This window comes from Nerophis lumbriciformis, linkage group LG02 (assembly GCF_033978685.3).
Source record: "Nerophis lumbriciformis linkage group LG02, RoL_Nlum_v2.1, whole genome shotgun sequence".
Taxonomy (NCBI): Eukaryota; Metazoa; Chordata; class Actinopteri; order Syngnathiformes; family Syngnathidae; genus Nerophis; species Nerophis lumbriciformis.
This window is the reverse complement of record NC_084549.2, coordinates 13290535-13310940: the sequence shown is the minus strand read 5'-3', so window position 1 is coordinate 13310940 and position 20406 is coordinate 13290535. Positions and strand designations below refer to the sequence as shown.

Sequence of the window (20406 nt, the reverse complement as noted above, 5' to 3'; positions counted from 1 at the left end):
GCGTTTGTCTGCCCTCTAGTGCACGAGGTTGATAGCGTCAGGAAATGACCACGTCAACACACAATGATGTATTATTTTCCTTTTTGTGTGAGCGCAGGGCTCGTTCAAGATCTACCCGCTGCCCGATGACCCTGGGGTGCCAGCTCCTCCTCGTCAGTTCAGAGAGCTTCCTGAGAGTGGACCTCAGGAATGTCTGGTCAGGATCTATGTGGTGCGCTGTATTGACCTGCAGCCCAAGGACACAAACGGCATGGTACAGTATGTTGCTCATTAAAACATCATTCTACAAATACAACAAATTAACATGAAGTTAAACACAGGTTTTCCTTGCAATTTCAGTGTGATCCGTATGTGAAGATTACACTTGGCAGGAAAACCGTGGATGACCGGGATAACTACAAACCAAACACTCTCAATCCAGAGTTTGGAAGGTTGATTCAGATCTTTCTCCAATGTATTTATCTACCAATTCCGTTCATCCCCTAGAACCTTTTTCTGACTTTGTTTAGGATGTTTGAGCTGTCCTGCTTCTTGCCACAAGACAAGGATCTGAAGATTGCCGTGTACGACTACGACTTGCTGAGCCGCGACGAGAAAGTGGGCGAGACGATCATCGATTTGGAGAACCGGTTGCTGTCCCGCTTCAGGTCTTGCTGCGGCCTGCCACAGACATACTGTGTGTGAGTATCACGCTTGTCTTGAAGTGTAAAGGAGATAACTGCACATACACACCACATACCCTACCATGTTCTTTCCTCATATAGCTAGGTGGTTTAATTAATCAATTTCAGAGTACCAGGGCTAATGTCTTAATCAGGGGTGGCATAAGTATTGTTGTTGGCATCCGTAAGTCTCGGAAGACAATGGATTGGCGCCCTTTGGATATGATTTAGTTGGTCATGCAGCGTCTGTTGTGGCTGTACAGGCCCACACGGGAGTGACAGTCTCTGTTGCACTTGGTGCATTTGTAGGTCGAGTCAGCTACAGGATGTAGTTGCTTGCTCTTTCTCTGAGCTCGCTTCTCATCTGCAAGCTGGCAGAGTTTTGCCTCGCTAGCTTTCAGTCTAGTGTTCATGGTGGGTCTCCAGCTGGATCTGTCCTGAGCAAGCTCTTCCCTTAAAGGGGAACATTGTCACCAGACCTATGTAAGTGTCAATATATACCTTGATGTTGCAGAAAAAAGACCATATATTTTTTTAACCGATTTCCGAACTCTAAATGGGTGAATTTTGGCGAATTAAACGCCTTTCTAATATTCGCTCTCGGAGCGATGACGTCACAACGTGGCGTCACATCGGGAAGCAATCCGCCATTTTCTCAAACACTGAGTCAAGTCAGCTCTGTTATTTTCCGTTTTTTCGACTGTTTTCCGTACCTTGGAGACATCATGCCTCGTCGGTGTGTTGTCGGAGGGTGTAACAACACGAACAGGGACGGATTCAAGTTGCACCAGTGGCCCAAAGATGCGAAAGTGGCAAGAAATTGGACGTTTGTTCCGCACACTTTACCGACGAAAGCTATGCTACGACAGAGATGGCAAGAATGTGTGGATATCCTGCGACACTCAAAGCAGATGCATTTCCAACGATAAAGTCAAAGAAATTTGCCGCCAGACCCCCATTGAATCTGCCGGAGTGTGTGAGCAATTCAGGGACAAAGGACCTCGGTAGCACGGCAAGCAATGGCGGGAGTTTGTTCCCGCAGACGAGCGAGCTAAACCCCCTATCGACCCTAGCTTCCCTGGCCTGCTGACATCAACTCCAAAACTGGACAGATCAGCTTTCAGGAAAAGAGCGCGGATGAGGGTATGTCTCCAGAATATATTAATTGATGAAAACTGGGCTGTCTGCACTCTCAAAGTGCATGTTGTTGCCAAATGTATTTCATATGCTGTAAACCTAGTTCATAGTTGTTAGTTTCCTTTAATGCCAAACAAACACATACCAATCGTTGGTTAGAAGGCGATCGCCGAATTCGTCCTCGCTTTCTCCCGTGTCGCTGGCTGTCGTGTCGTTTTCGTCGGTTTCGCTTGCATACGGTTCAAACCGATATGGCTCAATAGCTTCAGTTTCTTCTTCAATTTCGTTTTCGCTACCTGCCTCCACACTACAACCATCCGTTTCAATACATTCGTAATCTGTTGAATCGCTTAAGCCGCTGAAATCCGAGTCTGAATCCGAGCTAATGTCGCTATAGCTTGCTGTTCTTTCCGCCATGTTTGTTTGTGTTGGCATCACTATGTGACGTCACAGGAAAATGGACGGGTGCATATAACGATGGTTAAAATCAGGCACTTTGAAGCTTTTTTTAGGGATATTGCGTGATGGGTAAAATTTTGAAAAAAACTTCGAAAAATATAATAAGCCACTGGGAACTGATTTTTAATGGTTTTAACCATTCTGAAATTGTGATAATGTTCCCCTTTAAGTATTGTAATGCTATCGTAAATATTTAGGGAGAACAATTAATATGTTTAAAATAGTTTGTTATATTTAATTTCGACCAAAGTTAACTCATAATTAATCTCAAGTAGTAATGTTTTAAATCTTTAATTAGTTTACCTTATTAAAATGTCCACCCAACAGGGGACCGGATACATTGTTGGATGTATGCAATTTTTTTAAATGGAGATTATATGCTTCAGCACCCCCCGCGAACCCGAAAGGGACAAGCGGTAAAAAATGGATGGATGGATGGATGGATTCTTAATCGATTCGAAATTTTTGAGAATCGGGGGAAAAAAACAGACAAAAAGTTTGGACACACCTTCTCATTCAATGCATTTTCTTTATTTTCATGACTATTTAATTGTCACTGAAGGCATCAAAACTATGAATGAACACATGTGGAGTTATGTACCTAACAAAAAAAGGTGAAATAACCGAAAACATGTTTTATATTCTAGTTTCTTCAAAATAGCCACCATTTGCTACGATTACGGCTTTGCACACTCTTGGCATTCTCTCGATGAGCTTCAAGAGGTAGTCGCCTGAAATGGTTTTCCAACAGTCTTGAAGCTCATCGAGAGAATGCCAAGAGTATGCCAAGCAGTAATCAGAGCAACGGGTGGCTATTTTGAAGAAACTAGAAAATAAAACATGTTTTGAGTTATTTCACCTTTTTTTGTTAAGTACATAACTCCACATGTGTTCATTCATAGTTTTGATGCCTTCAGGGACCATCTACAATGTAAATAGTCATGAAAATAAAGAAAACGCTTTGAATGAGAAGGTGTGTCCAAACTGTTGGCCTGTACTATATATATAGATATTTGCTATTTTTATTTAGTTGTTTTTAGGATTTTTCAGGGCATTCAATCGATCGCAACTAGACTGTTCAAAAGGCATTTTGGTACCATCTTCTAGACTAGATCTGACCAATTATGGCTATGAGCCTGAACTGATGAGAGGCATGAACTGATCATCCAAGCCTACTTGGATAACAGGCAAAACGTCTTCTAAGACAAACCGAACAGTCCAGTTGCGATCGATTGAATGCACTGAGAATACAATGACCTGGGTGAATGAAAACATCCATAGACTTTTTTAAAGTTTTTTAAGAATCACAATTTGGAATAAAAACAACTACTATTGATATTATTATTCTTGATAATAAATAGCAATTCATTCTTAACTTCTATAATACTATCCTATTATCTATTACACTTCCAAATATCAAAATCATTGTTGATGCAAAAAGTTTAAACACATTAAAAAAAAACTCAGGCTTTTTAAAACTATCTACAACATACTTGCCAACCTTGAGAACTCCGATTTCGGGAGGGGGGGGTTGGGGGCGTGGTTAAGAGGGGAGGAGTATATTGACAGCTAGAATTCACCAAGTCAAGCATTCCATACATATATATATACATACATATATATACACATATATATATATATATATATATATATATATACACACATCCTGAAAATATGCAAACAAAACTGTGTTCAGATAATTGATACTTCAAACTTGCATAAATAAATCTTAAGGAATATAACATAACTTGGCTTCTGAGAGCTTCAAAATGTAATGAATAAAATGCTAAAGTTGTTGATAAACAAGCAATTATTTTAATAATTAGATATGGTCATTTTAAATTAATTATTATGATCATTTAAAATTAATTATTTCAAACATGTTTATTTTAATGTATAATTCTATGGCTGGATGTAATAAGGAGTCAGAAAAAATACAAATAAAAATGCAATTAATTTTGATGTTTTTAGCAAAATATAGTAAACATTTATTTAGTTTATTTTTATTTTTATTAATAAATATATTTATTTGTAGGTAAGATAAACATAATACAATTTATCTCTAGTCTGAATGATTTAGGTAGTTCTTGTCACCCTGTTGTCCTCCCGTCGTGAAAAAAGGCTGTCCTCACTCAGGTCCGGGAGATTTTCGGGAGAATATTTGTCCTGGGAGGTTTTCGGGAGAGGCGCTGAATTTCGGGAGTCTCCCGGAAAATTCAGGAGGGTTGGCAAGTATGATCTACAAGGCTACTTTGAATCACGGTACATTTCAATACCCAGATAGCAGGAGGAGTACAAAGATGGCCGTAACCAAACCGTAACTTAGAACGGTAGGCTGAATACCTATAAGGTATGATGCAATTGCTCTTGATGATAGTTACCAAACTATAAGTTAGTATGATAGGCTGAGTGACTGCTCATGTTAAAATACCAGCGGCACAATAGATGCAAGAAATTTCAAATAAACACATGAAATGTAATGTCTCCATCCTTTTTTGTATGACATACTGTGGAATCAAATGCTTGTTATATAAGAAATTACATGTAGTATTGTTAACACTAGTGTTGCATAATATTAAATATTAAAATCTTGATCAAATACATATGCTGTGTGAAACAAAAACTTTAAAGATTACTCTGTTGGCCAGTGTTACTTAGAATGCTAGGCTGAATGGCTATAAGGTATGATGCAATCGCCGCTAATGATAATGTACCAGCGGCACAATTACATGGACTGCACCGGAAGGCAGTTATTCCACCTAGTGACATCACAAATTCAACAATTGTGGAGAGAGTGTTTTGCATGTTTCCCATCATGCATTGTAATGGATTTAAATGGGTGTCATTTAGATTTGTTTTGGCACTTGGAAGTTCAGTGAGCTGGTTGTGTTATGTGTGACCATGTGTGTTTACTTTTTGTGTTGGTTGCATTTTTTTTTGCAACATGAGTAGGGAAGGTTGTTTGGATTTGGTCATACAAGCAAATGTTGTGCCTTACGTATTTAACCCTTGTGTAATGTTCATATTGTTGTTACTCAGCCAGCGTTTGTAGGTCTGATGGACCCGTTGCATTTTGTGGCTTTTAATGCCTCACAATCAAACACTTTTATGTTAAAATACTGAACCTTATCCCAATATCAATCAATCAATCAATCAATGTTTATTTATACAGCCCTAAATCACAAGTGTCTCAAAGGGCTGCACAAGCCACAACGACATCCGCGGTACAGAGCCCACATAAGTGCAAGGAAAAACTCACAACCCCAGTGGGACATCGATGTGAATGACTGAGAAACCTTGGAGAGGACCGCATATGTGGGTGACCCATCTCCTCTCGGGTAGACCAGATGCAATGGACGTCGAGTGGGTCTGACATAATATTGTGAAAGTCCAAAAAAAACTGTTCAGTATTTTAACATAAAAGTGTTTGATTGTGAGGCATTAAAAGCCACAAAATGCAACGGGTCCATCAGACCCACAAACGCTAGCTGAGTAACAACACTATGAACGTTGCACGGAAAATTTCTCTGCCAGTTTCTGCATCCCACAGGGATTCTTCTTTGGTGTTTCTGCACCTGCGGTTCCCACACAAGGTTGCAACATTGTTTGTCAACACTTGTCTGTTCTCATTATCTCGCACATTTGACCCTCTGATGTTCTGTGTACCTACACTCTGTCCTCCTCCTGTCTAGGCCTGGTGTGTGTGTGTGTGTGTGTGTGTGTGTGTGTGTGTGTGTGTGTGTGTGTGTGTGTGTGTGTGTGTGTGTGTGTGTGTGTGTGTGTGTGTGTGTGTGTGTGTGTGTGTGTGTGTGTGTGTGTGTGTGTGTGTGTGTGTGTGTGTGTGTGTGTGTGCGTGTGTGCGCGCGCGTGTGCGCGCGTCATAGAACATCAATTTCCACACTTCTAGTGGACCCGGACATCTTATATGTAATATAAATGTGTAGGGGGGTGTATGGTGTGTGGTCATTAAATATGTATTCTGATATGTGTTCTTCACAGAAAATGAGACAAAGTCAGTGAGTCTCAGTTTGAAAAATTAATTACCGGTAATTGTATCATTTTTCTTTTAATAAAAAATGAAAACGGGTCCCACAGACCTGAACACCACACAAGAACATGGGTGCGACCCCAAAAGGGACAAGCGGTAGAAAATGGATGGATGACCTGGTTTACCCAAGTTGTCCACATGTCAGATATTTGAAATGAAATTGGAAACAGTCCGCAAGCAGGATTCCCTATTAGACTCATGACGTCTCTTGGATCTTAAAGTAATGGCGTCCACGCTTTATTGTATTTTCTTGCAGCTCAGGCGTTAATCAATGGAGAGACCAACTGAAGCCTTCGCAGATCTTCCAGAATGTGGCCAAGATTCGAGGTGTTCCTCCTCCAAGCATTGAGGGAGATGGAAGCTCTCTGTCCTTTTCCGGAAAACAATACTACCTACAGGATTTTGGTATTTAGAATAAGCAAACTTGCTTTGTAAAACACCCATATGATTTTTTTTTTTTCATGTTTTTTTTTTTTTTTTTTTTTTTTACCCCTTCCAGAGACAAACACTGTCATCAACTCTCACATGGGCGCGCCCAGAGAGAGACTGGCCCTGCATGTCCTCAGAAACCAGGGTTTAGTACCTGAGCATGTCGAGACCAGAACCCTGTGCAGCTCCCACCAACCCAACTTGTCTCAGGTTAAAGCAGTGCTTCTAAAACAATGGGGCGGGCATTCCCGGGGAGCTGTGCCGTGGTATGGGGGGGAGGGGGGCCTTCAGTGATGTCCGACTTCAATGATTACCTCTCAAAATACCATCATTTATGTCCCCACATGACCATTGCTGGAAAAGTACTATACAGGAACACATTTACGCCCTACTGAGCATTGAACCACATCAACAGTGTACAAAACGGATTATTTTCGGGAGCATTTAAAAAATCAATAAACCCGCTTCAGCAATTAAAACATATCTTATGTGGATTGCAAAAAACATATTAAACGTGAAAAAATAAAAAAATAAAATATTTGAACTCACAATTTGAAGCACCCATTCGACGCCGTATAAGCCAGTGGTGCCCCTTGTAGTCGGTTGATTCGAGTGGAAATGGCGGGCATTTCCCCATTTCATCGCCGACATCGTCTCACAAGATGTAGTTTCTCTTTAAATATCAATAACATCCAGACGAGCATGGCTACATTCAACAACCTAAACGGGGGTTCTATGCACATACTTGCCAACCCTCCCGAATTTTCCGGGAGACTCCCGAATTTCAGTGCCCCTCCCGAAAATCTCCCGGGGCAACCATTCTCCCGAATTTCTCCTGATTTCCACCCGGACAACAATATTGGGGGCGTGCCTTAAAGGCACTGCCTTTAGCGTCCTCTACAACTTGAAAAGGACACTATTATATATGTCTCCGTTATCCATAGGTTTATCTATAACCCATAAAGTAGGCAGGCACGGAGCTATTTCTCAGCGTGTGTTTATTCCAGCCGGCACGTTAATACACTGACACGCAACATCCGGATTCCCATCATGCATTGCTTCAAAACTACGGCAAGTAGTAATGTCCAAAAACATAACAGTATGGTTAGAAAAGATGATTAGAAAGACAAATTAAATTTCACAGATGCTGCCCATACCTACGCTCCTTCAAAGGCTGTGCTACTGGCTGCAAAGCATTGCACTTTCAAATACAACAATGAGTAGATGAGTGTTATGTGTGTGTATATGTGTAAATAAATGAACACTGAAATTCAAGTATTTATTTTATGTTATGTATATATATATATATATATATATATATATAAAATATATATTCAAGTATTTATTATGTATATATATATTCAAGTATTTATGTATATATATATATATATATATATATATATATAAAATATATATTCAAGTATTTATTATGTATATATATATATATATATATAAAATAAATACTTGAATTTCAGTGAATTCTAGCTATAAATATACTTCCACCCCGACCCCGCCCTCCTAATGTTAAAAGTTAAAGTTAAAGTTAAAGTACCAATGATTGTCACACACACACTAGGTGTGGCGAGATTATTCTCTGCATTTGACCCATCACCCTTGATCACCCCCTGGGAGGTGAGGGGAGCAGTGGGCAGCAGCGGTGGCCGCGCCCGGGAATCATTTTGGTGATTTAACCCCCAATTCCAACCCTTGATGCTGAGTGCCAAGCAGGGAGGTAATGGGTCCCATTTTTATAGTCTTTGGTATGACTCGGCCGGGATTTGAACTCACAACCTACCGATCTCAGGGCGGACACTCTAACCACTAGGCCACTGAGTACTATGCAAGTTCCAAACAGCCCCCTTTAATGCAGTGCTTCTTAAATAGTGGGGGGGCACCGTGAGGTGTCCGGGGAGGCAATAGCGTAATAGCATGTTTAGTGTCAGCAAATAACTATCCTGACAAGTACAAATAAGATAATAAACAGAAAAAATGCTGTCCCCTAGGGAGTGCCTGATATAAAATAATTGAGATGCACTTGGTTAAAGCAACACATCCAAATGTTCAACTGTTAGATCCACTCAATGTCCATTGCACCGGTTGCCCTACGGGGGGATCCCCACATCTGCGGTCCTCTCCAAGGTTTCTCATTGTCCCATTGGGTTGAGTTTTTCCTTGCCCTGATGTGGGATCTGAACCGAGGATGTCGTTGTGACTTGTGCAGCCCTTTGAGACACTTGTGATTTAGGGCTATGTAAATAAACTTTGATTGATTGATTGATTGAACTGTTGGAGCTGTTCTGTACAATAAAATGCATGATAATTTGTTTATCTGCGCAAATACAGGGACGGATACAGATGTGGGTGGACATTTTTCCCAAGAATCTTGGTCTGCTGGGGCCTCCATGTGATATCACGCCGCGGAAAGCCAGGAAGTATGAGACTTTATTTGGAATAGATGACTGCACAGCAAGGATGATACAGTATCATCATCCTGATATCCTCAAAATAGGTACTACTTGCGTGCCATTGTTTGGAACACAACGGATGTCACTCTGGACGAAACAAGCATCACCGGGGAAAGCATGAGTGATATCTACGTGAAAGGGTACAACCGTTCACTCACTTGTTACGTCCTACTTGTGTGCTTTGAAGTGACACTATCTGTTGCACGTGTCCTAGATGGATGCCAGGGATGGAGGAGGACAGGCAGAAGACCGACGTTCATTACAGATCCCTGGATGGCGATGGGAATTTCAACTGGAGGTTCATCTTTGCCTTCGACTACCTGCCTACAGAGCAGCTGTGTGTGGTCTCCAAGAAAGTGAGCGAGATGAGCAATCTTTATGTTCAGTCAAATATCTCATTAGTGTCGTCTGTTTCTAGGAACACTTCTGGAATCTGGACAAAACTGAGTTTAGGATTCCTCCCAAGCTGATCGTCCAGATATGGGACAATGACAAATTCTCTTTGGATGACTACTTAGGTAAAAGAAAGAGTTGTTTGTACTTCATATTTACGCATCAGATGGTTGGTTTTGAACTGGGTAAGAAGCTATTTAACCAACATGAAGCAACACACATCTACAACTCTAAATATATCTTCTGGCGTACCACAGGGATTAATACCGGGACCAAATTTGGTCAATCTCTATATCAGGGGTGTCAAACTCGTCATAAATCGGGGGCCAAATGGAGAAAAATCTAATCCCAAGTGGGCCGGATTGGTAAAATCACGACACGATAACTTAAAAATAAAGACAACTTCAGTTCGTTTTCTTTGTTTAAAAACAGAACAAGCACATTCTGAAAATGTACAAATCGCGATGTTGTTGGTTTTTTTTACACTTACATGTTGCGGTTAATAGTATTCTATCTTTATTTGTCGTTATTTATATTTTCTGAATAAATGATGTGATAATGTTCATCAGTCAACTCGTTAGCGTTAATTTTCAGTCTATCAAGATAAAACAATTATATCAAAATGAAATTACTGGATGTTATTTATGTAGTTTGCTCATTTTCCTCGACTGATGTACTAACATCATGTGGTTTATTTTGTACATATGTAGCATCATCTACAACAGTGGTTCTCAAATGGGGGTACGCGTACCCCTGGGGGTACTTAAAGGTATGCCAAGGGGTACGTGAATTTTTTTTTAAATATTCTAAAAATAGCAACAATTCAAAAATCCTTTATAAATATAAATAAAAACCTATCTTTTTTTTTTACAAATAGTTCAAGAAAGACCACTACAAATGAGCAATATTTTGCACTGTTATACAATTTAATAAATCAGAAACTGATGACATAGTGCTGTATTTTACTTCTTTATCTATTTTTTTTCAACCAAAAATGCTTTGCTCTGATTAGGGGGTACTTAAATTTAAAAACAATTCACAGGTGGTACATCACTGAAAAAAGGTTGAGAACCACTGATCTACAAATATGCAAAGAATTGCTATTGCGACATCCAGTGGACACATTTAGAACAGCAGTTTCAGGTTAATTTTTATACTTAGAAAACTCATCCTGCAGGCCGGATAAAACCTGTTCGCGGGCCTGAACTGGCCCTCGGGCCGTACGTTTGACACCCCTGCTCTACATAAACAACATTTGTAATGTTACAAAGGTTTAAAATTAGTACTATTTGCAGACAACACGGCCGCAATTTGTTCAGGACAGAATGCACACACGCTAATACAAATAATAATAGAAAAAATTAATACATTAAAAAGATGGTAAGATAAAAACAGACTATCATTGAATCTCAGTAAAACTAAAATAATGTTTTTTGGTAACTGTAGGAGAGAAAGTCCGATACCAATAGACAACCTAGACATTGACAGAGTAAAATAAATACGATTTCTGGAAATGACGTAAAAAAAGTAAAGTGGCAAGAAATACTTCAATAATGAATAAAGCAAAATATGTACTGGACTAAAAATCCCTCCAAATTCTCTACTCTTCACTAGTGTTACCATATTTGAGTTATTGTGTAGAAATATGGGGGAAAAACTACAAAAGTATACTACATTACAAAAGAAGTCTGTTCGAATAATACATAATGTAGGATTTGGGGGAACGCTCAAACCCTCAAGTTCAATGATTTTTCAAAGTTTAAAGTTAAAGTTAAAGTACCAATGATTGTCACGCACACACAATCTCTGCATTTGACCCATCACCCTTTATCACCTCCTGGGAGGTGAGGGGAGCAGTGAGCAGCACAACATCAACAGCTGAAATTATACCACAAGGCAAACTATAACATGCAACCTGAGAATGTACAACAATTCTTCTTAACAAAAGAGGTCAAATATAACCTTAGAGAAAAATTTTACTTACAACACATTTTGTATGCACGTACACTTAAATGGGAATTGAACTTTTTTATTTATTTTGCCTATCGTTCACAATCCTCATGTAAGACAAGAACACGTTTTTCTTTTTCTAATGCATTCTACAAACCCCGTTTCCATATGAGTTGGGAAATTGTGTTAGATGTAAATATAAACGGAATACAATGATTTGCAAATCCTTTTCAACCCATATTCAGTTGAATATGCTACAAAGACAACATATTTGATGTTCAAACTGATAAACATTTTTTTTTACAAATAATCATTAACTTTAGAATTTGATGCCAGCAACACGTGACAAAGAAGTTGGGAAAGGTGGCAATAAATACTGATAAAGTTGAGGAATGCTCATCAAACACTTATTTGGAACATCCCACTGGTGTGCAGGCTAATTTGGAACAGGTGGGTGCCATGATTGGGTATAAAAACAGGTTCCCAAAAAATGCTCAGTCTTTCTCAAGAAAGGATGGGGCGAGGTACACCCCTTTGTCCACAACTGTGTGAACAAATAGTCAAACAGTTTAAGAACAACGTTTCTCAAAGTGCAATTGCAAGAAATTTAGGGATTTCAACATCTACGGTGCATAATATCATCAAAAGGTTCAGAGAATCTGGAGAAATCACTCCACGTAAGCGGCATGGCCGGAAACCAACATTGAATGACTGTGACCTTCGATCCTTCAGACGGCACTGTATCAAAAACCGACATCAATCTCTAAAGGATATCACCACATGGGCTCAGGAACACTTCAGAAAACCACTGTCACTAAATACAGTTTGTCGCTACATCTGTAAGTGCAAGTTAGAGCTCTACTATGCAAAGCGAAAGCCATTTATCAACAACATCCAGAAACGCCGCCGGCTTCTCTGGGCCCGAGGTCATCTAAGATGGACTCATGCAAAGTGGAAAAGTGTTCTGTGGTCTGACGAGTCCACATTTCAAATTGTTTTTGGAAATATTCGACATCGTGTCATCCGGTCCAAAGGGGAAGCGAACCATCCAGACTGTTATCGACGCAAAGTTCAAAAGCCAGCATCTGTGATGGTATGGGGGTGCATTAGTGCCCAAGGCATGGGTAACTTACACATCTGTGAAGGCACCATTAATGCTGAAAGGTACATACAGGTTTTGGAACAACATATGCTGCCATCTAAGCGCCGTCTTTTTCATGGACGCCCCTGCTCATTTCAGCAAGACAATGCCAAGCCACATTCAGCACGTGTTACAACAGTGTGGCTTCGTAAAAAAAGAGTGCGGGTACTTTCCTGGCCCGCCTGCTGTCCAGACCTGTCTCCCATCGAAAATGTGTGGCGCATTATGAAGCGTAAAATACGACAGCGGAGACCCCGGACTGTTGGAACGACTGAAGCTCTACATAAAACAAGAATGGGAAAGAAAAAATTCCACTTTCAATGCTTCAACAATTAGTTTCCTCAGTTCCCAATCGTTTATTGATTGTGTTAAAAGAAAAGGTGATGTAACACAGTGGTGAACATGCCCTTTACCAACTACTTTGGCACGTGTTGCAGCCATGAAATTCTAAGTTGATTATTATTTGCAAAAAAAAAATAAAGTTTATGAGTTTGAACATCAAATATGTTGTCTTTGTAGCATATTCAACTGAATATGGGTTGAAAAGGATTTGCAAATCATTGTATTCCATTTATATTTACATCTAACACAATTTCCCAACTCATATGGAAACGGGGTTTGTAACTAGGAAATAAATGCGGACATCTTGTGATTTGTTTTTGTGTTTTGAGGCAGTTTTTTCTTAAACGATGTGGTAAAACTTCAAATTACGTACATTTTCAGATAATTGACTTTAAAAGTTCCACTGTAAAAACAGCATTTCTGTAATGTGACACATTTTCCTTCCACATCTCTATCACAGGCTCAGTGGAGCTGGACCTCCTCAATCTGATCCCTCCTGCCAAAAGTCCTGAAAAGTGCAGCTTGAAAATGTTGCCCGGGATGACAAACTCCGACTCCTCCAAGAAATCGCTCTTCAACTCGCTTTTCTCCCAGAAGTCTGCACGAGGCTGGTGGCCGTGCACCATCGAGCAGGACGGGAACCACGTTCTTGGCGTGCGTTTGGGTCCAGAAGAAGAATTCTCATTTGTTATCCCCTTTTCTCCTGTTGATGTCTTTCTTTTTGAAACTCCTTCACAGGGAAAAGTGGAGATGACATTGGAAATAGTGGATGAGAAGGAGATGGAGGAGAGACCTGCCGGGAAGGGCAGAGAGGAGCCCAACATGAACCCTAAACTGGACTCACCGAGGTGACTATCTCGCTCTTAAAATAGTTATTATTACTGAATGTTTGTGGACATTGTTGCCTTTTCTCTCTCCACCAGTCGCCCTGACACGTCATTCTTTTGGTTTACAAACCCTTGTAAGACCATGAAGTTTATAGTATGGCGGCGATTCAAATGGCTTTTCATCGCAGGGATACTACTCCTGCTAGTGCTACTGTTCTTCGGAATCCTGTTCTACTCGCTGCCTGTAAGTCCACACTTCAAAAAGTCAGTGTTCAAAAAGAAGGGAAAAAAAAAAAAAAAAAAATTAGGGGTATTTTATTTGAACTAAGCAAAATTATCTGCCAATAGAACAAGAAAAGTTGGCTTCCAAAACAAGTAAAATTAGCTAACCTCAATGAACCCCAAAATACCTTAAAATAAGTATATTCTCACTAATAACAAGTGCACTTTTCTTGGTAAAAAAAATAAAGGAGACCTTTTTGCTCAATATGTTGAAAAATATTCTTGAATTAAGTAAATGCTAGTGCCATTATCTTGACATAATGATATGCGCTCGGCATTACATTTCTTGAAACCAGCAAACTTATACTAAAAACTAGTTTATTGTTATTAATGGAAAGGCAACAAAGCAATTGCTTTTTACTCTCGGGGTCTCCTAGCCGCTCAGGCAAATCATATTGTCTAAAAATGCATTTTTCCATCGATAACATGACATCATCGCGCCAAATACATGCACTTTAATTCAATTAGTGCGCAAGGAATATATATATATATATATATATATATATATATATATTAATTCTTCAAAATTACAATTAAGAAATTGTAATTTTGAAGAATTCATCTGAATGTGCATGAACTATTTCTGTTAAATTGTTAGAAATGTCACATGTTAAGTGTTTAAATATGAATAGTTTACTGTACTGTGCCAACTTTACTATTCTATGAGTACGTATTTTCTATTGTTTCACTGAAAATAAAATAGCAAAGTCCATTTGGCCGTCATCCGTTTTAATTATGAGACACATTCGTGTCAAAGTCATGATTTTTTTTTTCATGCTTGAAATAAGAAATTATTACTTTAAAAAAGTAGTTTTATACTTGTGAGTGTTGATGACACAGCTTTGCAACAGTTGATATTCTAGTTTCAAGCATGTTTTACTCAATATAGGTCATCAAATCTCAGCAACAAGCTGTAATATCTTACTGAAATAATTTAGGACCAAAACCCTTAAAACAAGTAAAACACTCTAACATAAAATCTGCTTAGTGAGAAGAATGATCTTATCAGACAGAAAATAAGCAAGTATCACCCTTATTTGAGATATTTAATCTTACTTAGATTTCAGTTTTTGCACTGCACTTGTTTTTCTTTCCTGAACACACACGAACAAAAATAACGCCTGTGTTTATTTTCCATCCACAGAACTACATCTCAATGAAGATTGTAAAGCCTTTCTCCTAGGCGACCACTGTGCAAACGTCTTTACTGTGATTGTCCTTTAGAGCAATATGCAAGGATTTGTACTGCTTAATGTCACAAACACAACTTCAGACCGGTTTGTATCATTTGCACTATCATGACATGTTTGTTGCCCATTTCAAACACCCCCAAGTGTTTTTAAAGAAATCTATAAAAGTTGTATTTTACCTCTGTTGTTAGACTCTACCAGTCTTCTTTAATTGAACAGTCAGTATGAAGAGTTAATAAGAGTGGAATTGAGCTCACAAGTGGCTTGCCACGCCCTGGTCACGCCCCCATTCACATGGGATTTAAATGAACCATGTTCCTGAGGTCCCACACTCTGCCCTTTGAGTTAGGAGGTGCTTCTTTCGGGCATTTCCGGCTAACAAAGGAGGGTGGAGTGGGATAAAGTGTGTAAGGCTGTCAATGCTGTGGAATCAGAGAACCCCACACAGGAACAAAAAAGTGATACTACATCAGAAGATGGATGTGGGCAAAACAGGCGAGGAGACCGTAGATGAAGTAATGCTCAGTCACTGCAAAGATACGGTATGTACAACTTTAGAACAGGTGGGAGCACATGTTGGTGACTCTGATTACCCCCAATATACAAAACCCAAAACCGGTGAAGTTGGCACGTTGTGTAAATGGTAAATAAAAGCAGAATAGAATGATTTCTAAATACGTTTCAACTTATATTCAATTGAATAGACTGCAAAGACAAGATATTTAACGTTCGAACTGAGAAACATTGTTATTTTTTGCAAATATTAGCCCAGTTGGAATTTGATGCCTGCAACATGTTTCAAAAAAGCTGGCACAAGTGGCAAAAAAAGACTGAGAAAGTTGAGGAATGCTCATCAAACACTTATTTGGAACATCCCACAGGTGAACAGGCAAATTGGGAACAGGTGGGTGTCATGATTGGGTATAAAAGTAGATTCCATGAAATGCTCAGTCATTCACAAACAAGGATGGGGTGTGGGGTCACCACTTTGTCAACAAATGCGTGAGCAAATTGTTTAAGAACAACATTTCTCAACCAGCTATTGCAAGGAATTTAGGAAACAAGTTTGACATCCCTGGATTGGAACACACAGAGTCAGTCTTCTTAGAGTCCAGTACAGTGGTTAGGAATAACCATATGACATCATATCTTTCATAGATGTGTGAGGCAGAGCAAAGGTCGAGAGGCAGTTTGAAACAAAAGTGAGTGAACCTGAGTGAAAAATGACATATAAAGTTAAAAAGTTAAAAGTACTAATGATTGTCACACACACACAAGGTGTGGCAAAATTATTCTTTGCATTTGACCCATCACCCTTGATCACCCCCCTGGGAGGTGAGGAGAGCAGTGAGCAGCAGCAGTGGCCACGCCCAGGATTCATTTTTGGTGATTTAACCCCCAATTCCAACCCTTGTGTATTTAGGTGTGTATTTGCTACAATACTAATATCTATGGAAGAAAAAAACATCCGACTTACTAATATTTTAAATGGTAAATGGTTTATACTTTACACTTTTCTAACTTCAAGGTACTCAAAGCACTTTGACACTATTTCCACATTCACTCACTGATGGCGGGAGCTGCCTTGCAAGGCCCTAACCACCACCCATCAGGAGCAAGGGTGAAGTGTCTTGCTCAAGGACACAACGGACGTGATGAGGTTGGTAGAAGGTGGGGATTGCACTAGGAACCCTCAGGTTGCTGGCAAGGCCACTCTCCCAACCGCACCACGCCATCCTCAATTGATACAGTAGATACAATTAATACAGTAGATACAGTTGATCAAGTAGATAAAGTTCATACAGTTCATACAGTTGATAAAGTAGATACAGTTGATAAAGTAGATGAAGTAGATAGTTGATAAAGTTGATACAGTTGATACAATTGATACAGTTGATAAAGTAGATAGTTGATCAAGTAGATACAGTTGATAAAGTAGATACAGTTGATATAGTTGATGCAGTTGATAAAGTAGATACAGTTGATAAAGTAGATAAAGTTGATACAGTTGATAAAGTAGATACAGTTGATAACGTAGATAGAGTTGATAAAGTAGTAGATAGTTGATAAAGTAAATCAAGTTGATACAGTTGATAACGTAGATAGAGTTGATAAAGTAAATAGTTGATAAAGTAGATAAAGTAGATAAAGTAGATACAGTTGATAAAGTTGATAAAGTAGATCAAGTTGATACAGTCGATAAAGTAGATACAGCTGATAATCTAGATACAGTTGATAAAGTAGATAGTTGATAAAGTAGATAGTTGATAAAGTAGATACAGTTGATAAAGTTGATAAAGTAAATCAAGTTGATACAGTTGATAACGTAGATAGAGTTGATAAAGTAGATAGTTGATAAAGTAGATAAAGTAGATACAGTTGATAAAGTTGATAAAGTTGATCAAGTTGATAAAGTAGATACAGTTGATAAAATAGATACAGTTGATAAAGTTGATACAGTTGATAAAGTAGATACAGTTGATAAATTTGATAAAGTAGATACAGTTGATAAAGTAGATAAAGTAAATCAAGTAGATAAAGTTGATGCAGTTGATACAGTTGATCAAGTAGATAAAGTTGATAAATAGATACAGTAGATACAGTTGATAAAGTAGATAGTTGATAAAGTAGATAAAGTTGATAAAGTAGATAGTTGATACAGTTGATACAGTTGATAAAGTAGATACATTTGATACAATTGATACAGTTGATGAAGTAGATAGTTGATAAAGTAGCTACAGTTGATGAAGTAGATAGTTTATCAAGTAGATACAGTTGATACAGTTGATAAAGAGATAGTTGATAAAGCTGATAAAGTAGATACAGTTGATAAAATAGATACAGTTGATAAAGTAGATAGTTGATAAAGTAGATACAGTTGATAAATTTGATACAGTTGATAAAGTAAATCAAGTAGATAAAGTTGATACAGTTGATCAAGTAGATAAAGTTGATAAAGTAGATACAGTTGATAAAGTAAATCAAATAGATAAAGTTGATGCAGTTGATACAGTTGATCAAGTAGATAAAGTTGATAAATAGATACAGTTGATAAAGTAGATACAGTTGATAAAGTGGATAGTTGATAAAGTTGATACAGTTGATAAAGTAGATAACGTTGATACAGTTGATAAAGTTGATACAGTTGATAAAGTAGATACCGTTGATAAAGTTGATAAAGTAGATACAGTTGATAAAGTAGATACAGTTGATACAGTTGATAAAGTAGATAAAGTTGATACAGTTGATAAAGTAGATACAGTTGATAAAGTAGATAAAGTTGATAAAGTAGATACAGTTGATAAAGTAGATACAGTTGATAAAGTAGATAAAGTTGATAAAGTAGATACAGTTGATAAAGTAGATAAAGTAGATACCGTTGATAAAGTTGATAAAGTAGATACAGTTGATAAAGTAGATACAGTTGATACAGTTGATACAGTTGATAAAGTAGATAAAGTTGATACAGTTGATAAAGTAGATAAAGTAGATACAGTTGATAAAGTAGATAAAGTTGATAAAGTAGATACAGTTGATAAAGTAGATACAGTTGATAAAGTAGATAAAGTTGATAAAGTAGATACAGTTGATAAAGTAGATAACGTTGATAAAGTAGATAAAGTTGATTAAGTTGTCGACTGCTTTACAGCTTTACAATTGTAATAATGTAATTGCTGCTATGGTACATTTATAATACCTGCATTATCTTGCCCATCACTTGGAGCCCGCACAACACAGGTACCACACAACACAGGTATCACACAACACAGGTATCACACAACACAGGTACCACACAACACAGGTATCACACAACACAGGTATCACACAACACAGGTACCACACAACACAGGTATCACACAACACAGGTATCACACAACACAGGTACCACACAACACAGGTATCACACAACACAGGTATCACACAACACAGGTATCACACAACACAGGTACCACACAACACAGGTATCACACAACACAGGTATCACACAACACAGGTACCACACAACACAGGTATCACACAACACAGGTATCACACAACACAGGTATCACACAACACAGGTATCACACAACACAGGTACCACACAACACAGGTACCACACAACACAGGTATCACACAACACAGGTACCACACAACACAGGTATCACACAACACAGGTACCGCACAACACAGGTACCACACAACACAACACAGGTATCACACAACACAACACAGGTACCACACAACACAGGTACCACACAACACAACACAGGTATCTTGCCCATCACTTGGAGCCCACACAACACAGGTACCACACAACACAGGTATCACACAACACAGGTACCACACAACACAACACAGATACCACACAACACAACACAGGTATCTTGCCAATCACTTGGAGCCCACACAAGTGTGCTGAGCGTGTGAGGACAGCAGGGGAGGACATGCAAAGATGACAGTGGCGATGTGGAATGTGCACGCCACGCTACAGTCGGCGCTGGATGGCAACGTGGCGATTTCGACACCTCCAAATGTGGTAATGAAACGCACAATGAAACATCTGGTGTGTCATGAATACAATACTTACAGTACAAACACTTTGTAGGGCGCAACCAAATACAAGACTGGCACATTACCTTAATGGCAAAGACTACTTCCTACATACTTAGTCTACACACTATTGGGGCGGTATAGCTTGGTTGCTAGAGCGGCTGTGCCGGCAACTTGAGGGTTCCAGGTTCGATCCCCGCTTCCGCCATCCTAGTCACTGCCGTTGTGTCCTTGGGCAAGACACTTTATTCAGCTGCTCCCAGTGCCACCCACACTGGTTTAAATATAACTTAGATATTGGGTTTCACTATGTAAAAGCGCTTTGAGTCACTAGAGAAAAAGCGCTATATAAATACAATTCACTTCACATCCTTTGTAACTGAGCTACTGTGTGGAACAATTTCCCCGGTGGATCAATAAAGTTTGTCTAAGTCTGGTTAAGCAGTTTTATTTCTATAAATTAATGTACACTTTTAATAAATTAAAGAATATAAAAATTCCCAATTCGTCAGTATTACGTCACCATGACGCCCAATACTCCTGCAGTGATT

At 38.8% G+C, this 20406-nt stretch overlaps 1 protein-coding gene and 1 long non-coding RNA gene across 3 annotated transcripts in view; both read left to right on the top strand.

Annotated features, from left to right (window-relative positions):
• Positions 1-15511, top strand: part of myofl (myoferlin like) — a 96299-nt gene extending 80788 nt beyond the window's left edge. For both annotated transcript variants that reach the window (XM_061939198.2, XM_061939280.2), the window contains 13 exons: positions 98-253; positions 340-431; positions 510-680; positions 6563-6711; positions 6806-6945; positions 9079-9167; positions 9245-9340; positions 9415-9556; positions 9619-9718; positions 13487-13680; positions 13765-13874; positions 13950-14097; positions 15280-15511. In XM_061939198.2, coding sequence (XP_061795182.1) covers positions 98-253; positions 340-431; positions 510-680; positions 6563-6711; positions 6806-6945; positions 9079-9167; positions 9245-9340; positions 9415-9556; positions 9619-9718; positions 13487-13680; positions 13765-13874; positions 13950-14097; positions 15280-15318 — 1626 coding nt within the window. In that variant the 3' untranslated portion in view covers positions 15319-15511. The remainder of the gene's footprint in view (positions 1-97; positions 254-339; positions 432-509; positions 681-6562; positions 6712-6805; positions 6946-9078; positions 9168-9244; positions 9341-9414; positions 9557-9618; positions 9719-13486; positions 13681-13764; positions 13875-13949; positions 14098-15279) is intronic.
• Positions 15512-19006: 3495 nt separating this feature from the next.
• Positions 19007-20097, top strand: LOC133586782 (uncharacterized). Its single transcript, XR_009814159.1, has 3 exons — positions 19007-19079; positions 19400-19431; positions 19517-20097. It is a non-coding gene; the product is annotated as an uncharacterized lncRNA (long non-coding RNA).
• The last annotated feature ends 309 nt before the right edge of the window (positions 20098-20406 follow it).